We start from the raw sequence: 9,977 nt of genomic DNA, 5'->3' as shown, positions 1-9,977 counted from the left end.
AGTTCTCATCATAAGGAAAAATTTTTTTTCTATTTCTTTAATTTTGTATTTATATGAGATGATAGATGTTCACTAAACTTATTGTGATAATCATTTCATGATGTATGTAAGTCAAATCATTACGCTGTACACCTTAAACATATACAGGGCTGTATGTCAATTATATCTCAATAAAACTGAAAGAAAAGAAAGAGAGAGAAGAAAGGAAGGAAGGAAAGAAAGAAAGAGGGAAGGAGGGAGAGAGGGAAGACAGAAGGAAGGGACGGAGGGAGGGAGGAAGGAAGTCACCAAAAAAAAAATAAAGTATTAAATAGAGACACATCTGGCATGTATAGATACATGGCTTCTGATCTCCTCACCTGGGTTTTATGAATTCACTACCTACCACATGGTTAAGTTTTTGTTACAACTAAATATGTATGAAAAGGTAAATTGGAGAAGCTATTTGTCAGCACAATTTGTCTTAAACGCATGAATTTTATTTATTTTTTAAATTAATTAATTAATTAAAATTTTTTTTTTTTGGTTGTGTTGGGTCTTCTCTACTGCACATGGGCTTTCTCTAGTTGCAGCAAGCGGGGGCTACTCTTTGTTGTGGTGCTCAGGCTTCTTATTGTGGTGGCTTCTCTTGTTGCAAAGCACAGGCTCTAGGCACACGGGCTTCCATAGTTGTGGCACGTGGGCTCAGTAGTTGTGGCTCTCAGGCTCTAAAATGCAGGCTCAGTAGTTGTAACGCATGGGATTAGGTGCTCCACGGCATGTGGGATCTTCCTGGACCAGGGCTCGAACCGGTGTACCCTGCACTGGCAGGCGGACTCTTAGCCACTGCACCACCAGGGAAGTCCCTTAAACTCTTAAATTTTAAAAAGGGAAAAGTAGCTGAGTTTTGAGTTTTCTATGAATCAGCATTTCTCTAGATGTGTTCCATGCAGGATTAATTATACAGACTATTTAAAGGTGGTATATTTTTAAAGGGTTCCATTAACAAATAAGTTTGAGAAAAGCGAGGTGGAATTAAGTAAAAACAGGATTCTTTTTTGCATACCTCTAAGCCTTTGCTATGTAAATGAATACTGTGAATCTCCAAGATGAGAGTAGGTTATGCAATATTTTTAAAGCTTATTTGGATGGAGCACTGAAGTTTCTTCCGGAGCATGCCCTGGATGCACAGTTCGGAAAACCCGGAAAATTAAGAGCTTAACTGATGACTGACATCAGAATGTTGTTCCCTGCTCTCCCCTGTTAGAAGATCCCACCCCTCAACCATGGTCAAAGTCCTCTCCAAACCTCTCTCATGGATTGTAAGCTGTATTAGGTCCACATTTAAACGAGTTTAATATCTCTGACTACTGGTGGGTTTAGCTTCAAGCACAGTTGTTACAGGCAACATTACTAATAGCATTCTCGCTCCTAAAATAGGGTTCATAGGTTATAATAGTAAACCCACACCAAATGTTAGCAATGTGCCATTCACTCTTTTGATGCAATATAATCTGTACCTACAGATGAAAGCATTGACACCCAGAGGGGTTAAAGGAACCGCTGTTTAAACACTGCCTCTCATATCTAGGTACCATATAGACATGGCATGAAATTCTATTGTAATATGGACATGACCAGCATCAGTTCAACTTGATACAAATTCATAATAGGATGAGCACAAATTAATGTCACAATCTATTACAACTGATCTCAGATCAATGCTACATTTTCCCCTATTGATTATTATGTTGTAACAGAAGCATACTGGCAAAATATTCTCAATGAAAATTAATGTTAATGCAGCAGGAATGATATAATCAATGCCAAGATACAAAAAATTAGTAATCCATTAGGTATCTCTTACAGTCTTTTGAACTAAATTGGTTATAAAATTCATAATGTTATTTTTAAGCTATACAATATCAAAGTGAGATTTTTTTTTCTGGCAACTTCTATAAATCAAGTGAATATACATTAAAGTTGTATATGACACCAAGCGGTAAGAAGACTTACAATTTCCTTCGGCTTTTGTTAATGCCTGTAAGTCCACATGTGTTTTGCACAATGAACATTAATGTATAAAACTACATGTGTTTTTATAAATAAGCATTAAATTTAAGACTTTTAAAGTCTTTTTTTTTAACATCTTTATTGAGTATAATTGCTTTACAATGGTGTGTTAGTTTCTGCTGTATAACAAAGTGAATCAGCTATACATATACATGTGTTCCCATATCTCCTCCCTCTTGCATCTCCCTCCCACCCTCCCTATCCCACTCCTCTAGGTGGTCACAAAGCACCAAGCTGATCTCCCTGTGTTATGTGGCTGCTTCCCACTAGCTATTTTACATTTGGTAGTGTATATATGTCCATGCCACTCTCTCACTTCATCCCAGTTTACCCTTCCCCCTCCCCTTGTCCTCAAGTCCATTCTCTATGTCTGTGTTTTTATTCCTGTCCTGCCCCTAGGTTCTTCAGAACCATTTTTCTTAGATTCTATATATATGTGTTAGCATACGGTATTTGTTTTTCTCTTTCTGACTTACTTCACTCTGTATGACAGTCTCTAGGTCCATCCACCTCGCTACAAATAACTCAATTTCATTTCTTTTCATGGCTGAATAATATTCCATTGTATATATGTGCCACATCTTCTTTATCCATTCACCTGTCAGTGGACACTTATGTTGCTTCAATGTCCTGGCTATTGTAAATAGTGCTGCAATGAACATTGTGGTACATGACTCTTTTTGAATTATGGTTTTCTCAGGGTATATGCCCAGTAGTGGGATTGCTGGGTCATATGGTAGTTCTATTTTTAGCTTTTTAAGGAACCTCCATACTGTTCTCCATAGTGGCTGTATCAATTTACATTCCCACCAACAGTGCAAGAGGGTTTCCTTTTCTCCACACCCTCTCCAGCACTTACTGTTTGTAGATTTTTTGATGATGGCCATTCTGACCAGTGTGAGGTGATACCTCAATGTAGTTTTGATTTGCATTTCTCTAATTATTAATGATGTTGAGCATCCTTTCATGTGTTTGTTGGCAATCTGTATATCTTCTTTGGAGAAATAAGACTTTTAAAGTCTTAACTTTAAAAAATTATGCCACTCTGGTACTTTTTCTAACTATTAAAAATTTTAATTGAATATCATAGTGGAGTTTCCAATTGATAACAAAAACAGATCAGATACTCGTATAACCTAGAAGGAATCCAATTGTATTTCAAAGCTACTAGCCTAAGTTTAACACATGCCTTACCTCATGAGTAAGTTTAAGAAATAAGACAAAAACAAAATAAATGAAAAACAGTACTTGAAAATAGAATTCTTCGGAAGAGGAGTAAAAAGATTGTATGCAACCCCCTTTGTCATTAAAGCACAGAGGTAGTGAAAAGAGCTTGGGTTTTTGAGTTAGATTTATGTTCTAATTCCACTTCTGGCTGTTTTACATCAGACTAGTCACTTAACCTCTCTGAGTTATCAATCTATGAATTGATGTTAGCAGCGGAGTGATAATACAAGGATTGGAAATAACGTTAAGTACCTAGCACATGGTAAGCATTCAGTAAAGTCCTGGAAATACTATCATTACTCAATAAAAGGACCAAATGCTGAAACTTATTTTTTAAAACACTCTGTGTATCTGTTTTAATAAAAAGAGAAGGAAGCCCCAGCTAGTGACTGGTCATATGTCTGGAATTTGCTTGGTATGACACAGTGAATCTTAGGAGATTTTTTTCTCCTAGCTTAGGGAAAATCATTAGCCATTAGTCATCTAATCCTTAGAGCAAGCTTTAGAAGGGAGGAGGATGGGGAGGGGAAGAGGAGGAGGAGGAGAGAACTTTAGCAGATTTGGAATGGGTCTGTACAGACAAGGTGGAGGTGAGGAAAAGAAACCCGAGAGATGATTTTTACAAATTTGGTTTACTGCATTCTTTGTCTGTGTCTGTCTCTCTTGTTGCTTGAGAGCAATGTGAGAAAATGGAACTATGTCTCCTTTATCTTGTGTTGGCCACAATGCCCAGCATGGACTTTTAAACATGGTGTTGTAAGTGCTGGGAGTGGGGGAAGAAAGAATGAAGAGGTGAGGGAAAGGAACTTCAGAGAAAGGAAGGAGGAAGAAGTGGATAGATGAGCAAAAAGAAGGAAGATGAGAAGAAAGAAGGAAGGAAGAGGAGGACAAGAAAGTGGTTACTCTCTCAAACAGATCAGAGTAAAACTGCTCCCAACTGTGTTTTCGTGACTTTTTTTTTAACATTTCTTTTACTCAGTTGGTATCTATTCTTTGGTTCACCTGAACTAAGACTAAGAAAGCTTTGTGTAGTTGCGAGTAGAGTTATTGGTGATGGTGTCAGCAGCTACGCCATCTTCCAAGAGATTGGGTCTGGAGCTGTGAGATAGGGGAGCTGCACAGCAATCTGTTACTCACTCACACCCCTGTGATGGCTAATCCTTTCCTCTAACTCACACTGGCCAATCTAATTGCAGCCTGCTAACATCTAAGGCATAACAAAATCTTATCCATTTCTCTATGTAATCCCTCTGAAAGCCTTTCCTGAACTTCAACCTTTTCGGCTTTATCCACTGGTTTCTGAGATCCTGAATTCTTTCCTTTCAACTCCATTTAATAAATAGCTGTGAAACCTTTTGCTGCCAGACTCCCTGCTTCATAACCTTCCTTAAGTCCTTTGTCCTGGCTTCCTTACTTGTCACATAAACTTTGAGTCTATCAGTTTTGATCATAGTGCTAAAGAGGCTAAGGCCAAAGGTTAAATACCAGAAAAAGCTTATAAATTCGGGCACTCACGAACATTAAAGCATGAAAAGTACCTTAAACAATGACTTAGTACAACCCTTTTATTTTACTGATGAGATCATTAAGGTCCGGAAAGATCAAGTTTTCACAGGAAAAAAACCAACAACTAAACATGGCCACAGAATGACCTTTAATCTTAGGCAATCATCTTGAAAATTCTTGTTTTTTTTATTTCCAGAAGTCAGGCAAGAATGTGGATTACATCACATAATCATTACCCTCTTGCAGGAGGCCAGGAAACCACAAAGCCCTTTTGGGTTCTCTTTCTCTAATTACCAGTACCTTTCTCACTGGAGTATTTGTCTTAATCCTCAACCCCAACTAGCATTTCTTTATTTTGTCACCTGAGGAGGAGAAAAACCATATAAAGGTCTCAGATAGGACATAGAGTATAGTGGTGAGATGCAAGGACCCTAGAGACAGACAAGTTCAAGTCTCAGCTCTTAGTTATCTCCTGGCACTCTTACTTTGGGCCAATTTCTTAACCTCTCTAAGTTTTGTAATGAAAAACAGGGATAAACACCAGGTCCCGCTTTGTAGAGTTTTTCTGAGGGTTAGATGAGCAACACCAACCCAGTCTTCCCCATCACCATCTAGGACCTTATTTGGGACATGTGTCACAAGCCTAAACCCTCCCCTTCTTCACAGCGACTTCCTTTCTGGGTGGAAGAAACCTGGTCTCCTTTCCTGGTCAATGATTTCAACTGGAAACACCTCGGTCCATGAGGTCAGAGATGTTCTAACAATATTGAACTTCAAAAGGGAAGAGATGAGGATCTCAATCCCTTTGATTTCTAAAAGTTTCTTGGCACCCCGTGTAAATATGCCTTCCCTCTTCCCATCCCACATACACCAACCAGCAATCCCTATCCACCAAGAACATAGAGAGGGGTTGCCATTGTCTGACCAAATAAAATCCTATTCCACCACTGTAATACATCTGCATTTCATATATTTGCTTCATCTTTATACTATATCTTTCCTATAGCATGAATCATAAGTATTTGGTTCTACTGTATACTCAATTGCATATTCTTTTTGTTGATTATAATGTAAGAATTTTCATATTGCTACATAAACAGGTAAGCTTGTTACTAAATATCTGCAATTCTGAGAAAAGCCATTAAGTGGTTCTTTCCAGAAAAAGAAGGTCTGGTCCAAGCTGACCTGATATTTCCAAAACCAGAAATGCACTTTTTTGGGATCTACCAGATGCAAAGTATTATATATAGAATGGATAAACTATATTGTATAGCACAAGGAACTATATTTAATATCCTATAATAAACCATAATGAAAAAGAATATGAAAAAAGAAACACTTTTAAATAGCAGTTATTCTTGCTGTAAAACATTCCAATGTTTCTTCTCATTGGGCAATCCCACCAAAATGATAATAATATCATTTATTTTGTTACTATTCGGTCCTAAGCATTTTTGCAAGTGTTACTTCATTTACTCCTCATAATCTTATTAGATCATTATGGTTATGCCCACTTTTCAAATAAGAAAATTGAGGTGCAGCGGATAAAGTATTCTGCAAAATGTCACTCAGCTAGCAGATGAAAGGGCTGGGATTCGAAACAGGTCTATGTGATTCTGTAACTCATGCCTATATCATCTTAATTTTCAGAATTCTGCACAAACAAAATGTAAGCCAAAGGGCTTAAAAGGCAACTGTGGCAGAAAGTTTTAAACCTAAGACTGTTAAAGTCAGAGCTAGATGGTAGCTGTAGTGGTAAAACTATATTTTATTCAGAAACAGTTACAATGGGGGGAAAGAGATCTCAGTATAGAACTGGGCTCAATTCCAAAACAGCATGCACAAATGGGGATTTCTAGTCAAGGGTGGAGGTCAGGGGGTGGAAAATTACAGAAAGGATTACTTACATTATCTACAAGGGTGAGGGGCATTTCTGCCTAAAGTGACTTGATAGAACTCTTGCTGAAGGCAAGCCAAGGTGATCATATATCACCTGGGGGAAGCTGGGGAATGTGGAATTTTCTATATTGAGGATGACCAGATATCAAGGGTAGGGGGCTCTCTTTAAACCAACTTAGCAAGATTCTTGCTGTGACTGGGTGATGCTGGCCCAACAAGGACAGACACCAAGGTCAAGGCCTAAAGGGTTTAAAGGAGCCTAACTAAGGTTTGGTCAAGGAGAGCCTTTGTCAAGACTCAGCCAGTGACTCTGAAGCTCAATAACTTCTTAGTGGCAGAGAGGACTTAGAGCAGAAAGTCACATGTAATGGGCCACACTTGCCACTGTCTATGAGCTGTTTGGTCGCCTGGATTGTTAGACACCTTGCTTTGTGCTCCCACCAACAATTCAGTACAGTATTGGCTGAGACCACAGAATGGCAGAGCCTATGAAAACTTTCCATGAGACATGCCATGTTCTAGTCTATGTTAAATCCAGTGACAAGCTGAAAGACACGTATAGAGTACAAAAATTGTCAAGGTGACCTTAATCCAGAGGCGCCATATTTTATAAGAAAATTTTAAGAGAAAAAGGTAGGCAAGTGGTTAAAGAAGATTCGAGATAGATAGATGGGCAGAAAATTCAGCCATGAGAAAGAAGGAGATCCTACCATTTGCAACAACATGAATGGAACCTGAGGACATTATGCTAAGTGAGAAAAGTCAGAGAAAGATAAAAACTGTACAATATCACTGATATGTGCAATGTAGAAAAGCTGAACTTATAGAAAAAGAGAGTAGAATGGTGATTGCCAGGGGCTGGGGTGTGGCGGGAATAGAAGAGATGTCGATCAAAGGGACAAACTTGCAACTAGTAGATAAATAAGTCATAGAGATCTAATGCAGAGTACAGTGAATATAGACATTATTGTATTATAATCAGCAAACTCACTAAGAGACTAGATCTTAATTATTCCCACCACAAAAAAAATGATGATTATGTGACATGATAGAGGTGCTAACTATCTCTACAGTGGCAATCATATAAGAATATACAAATGTATCATATCAACATCTTGTACACCTTAAATTTGCACAATGTTATCTGTCAAATATATTTCAATAAAAAATAAAATACTCTTTCAAACCAAAAAAGAAGATAGGCATTATAAATGTATGTGTGTATACATATATATGTAGACATAGATATATAAATATATTTATACAAACAGTTTACCCTTGAACAGCATGGGTTTGAACCACACAGGTCCACTTATATTTTCAATAAATATGTACCACAGTACTACATGATCCCTGGTTGGTTGAATCTGCAGATGTTGACCGCAGATACAGAAGGCTGACATTAAAGTTATACATGAAAGTGGCCCTGTTACCTTGGAGAGCTGAAGGGGTCTGGAGATCCTGTGACGGTGCTCTGGGCCAGAGATCTAAACAATCTAAACATTAAACAGTACAGCTGCCTCAAATCCCTGGGAATTTCAGAATGACTGACACTTCTGAAGCTGTTCCAAATTTTGAAGAGATGTTTGCCAGTAGATTCAAAGAAGATGACAAAGAGTACCAGGAATACCTGAAACGCCCTCCTGAGTCCCCTCCAATTGTTGAGGAATGGAATAGCAGAGCTGGTGGGAACCAAAGAAATAGAGGCAATCGGTTGCAAGATAACAGACAGTTTAGAGGTAGGCATAGCAGATGGGGGTGGCCAAGTGACAATCGATCCAATCAGTGGCATGGACGATCCTGGGGTAACAATTACCCACAGCACAGACAAGAACCTTACTACCCCCATCAATATGGACATTATGGTTACAACCAATGGCCTCCCTATGGCTACTACTGATAGAGATGTCCGCAGCTTTTAGTAAAACCATTTACTCTGTTAACATGACAAAAGTTTATGTTGTGTTTTCTGTTGGTCATAGTTTTACATCTGATTGTAGAGAGTGGATTGATTTTTTGGAACTTGAGACTTTTTTAAAATTAGATCTTACTGGAGAGCTATGATGGCTGCTGGAAATATCAACAAATACCCCCTAAAAAGGTTGTGGATTATATCACTTGACTTCTACCTCAGATTCTTCTTTATTTCATGACTTAATAGTGCTTTGAATGTTGTGAATTTTTTCCTTGTTTGACTTTCAGGAGTTCTTTGTTTTACACAGAAATAAAAATTTTACATAGAAAATGCTTGCTTTTACTTTGTAAGGTAAGCAAGTATCCCTATACCCAGATGTGCTCATTCCTAATATTTTACAGAAGTAGTACAATCAGCTCCTAAATGCACAACTATGCTTACTTGTGATGTATTGTACATAATAGTAGTTGAAAGGAAAACAGTTGTAGTATATTTCGTTTGGCTTTTGTTATTATGTGACTGTGGTACTTTGTAATTACTCTATAGGTATGAATCCTCTTCACAATCGTTTTGGTCTCTTTTTAGAGGGATATCAAGTATAAAGCTGTCAAATCAGGAAGGAATCATTCTCAGTTTCAATGTCTTGATCTAGTGGTAGGTGGGATTAAGGCACACAGTAATTTTATACAAACTCTAAGGTTTTTTGCTAACTTAAACATACCAGGTCAAAATTCACGCATTATACAAAAGTTTAACTCTGCAATGTTCCCTTCCTTTTCAATCATATGTAAATAATGCTGCATTTTGTATTTACTTTTATGGTATTTAATGTGGGTTGATTTTACAATGTTATGTTCACCTCCAAATGTGCACCTTTGCTGCTTCCTCTTCTGTAAATCCAGTGATGCTGTAACTTCCTTTCAGAGTGATCATTGTATTTCACATCATTTTAATGGCCATTATAATGGTTTTACTCAAATAAAATACTTGTTAGTAAAAAAAAAAAAAAGTTATACATGAATTTTCAGCTGCGTGGAGGGTTGGCACTCCTAACCACCACATTGTTCAAGGGTCAACTGTATACATATTGTAAATATCTAAATGAGGAATGAGATGTGTGTCTGTGTATATATATCCTCCAGGATTAAAAATCATCTGTAAAGATTGGAGAATCTATCCCCAATAGTTTGAAATGACAAATGCTTTACCAATAGCATTAGAAGTATTTGAACTCTGTATTGCTTATCTGGGCAGTTATGGCAGAGATCCTGTTTTCTCAGTAAGCCATAGTTCTTGAGAGAAAGGGCTTCCCAGCAGTCAAATGGTCTTTTAAGTCCAGGCTACAGACACTGGAGCAGTGGTGGTATCTTAAGGAGGA

The 9,977-nt window shown here is 37.7% G+C and overlaps 1 protein-coding gene across 1 annotated transcript; it reads left to right on the top strand.

Annotated features, from left to right (window-relative positions):
- Positions 1–8,166: 8,166 nt before the first annotated feature.
- On the top strand, positions 8,167–8,729 carry LOC137761495 (RNA guanine-N7 methyltransferase-activating subunit-like protein). Its single transcript, XM_068538417.1, has one exon. The coding sequence runs from the start codon at positions 8,228–8,230 to the stop codon at positions 8,582–8,584; it is 357 nt and encodes a 118-aa protein (XP_068394518.1). The 5' UTR covers positions 8,167–8,227; the 3' UTR covers positions 8,585–8,729.
- The last annotated feature ends 1,248 nt before the right edge of the window (positions 8,730–9,977 follow it).

The sequence above is a fragment of the Eschrichtius robustus genome, chromosome 3 (genome assembly GCF_028021215.1).
Source record: "Eschrichtius robustus isolate mEscRob2 chromosome 3, mEscRob2.pri, whole genome shotgun sequence".
In the NCBI taxonomy this organism is placed as follows: Eukaryota; Metazoa; Chordata; class Mammalia; order Artiodactyla; family Eschrichtiidae; genus Eschrichtius; species Eschrichtius robustus.
The sequence above is the reverse complement of the archived record's forward strand: the minus strand, read 5'-3'. Positions and strand labels throughout refer to the sequence as shown.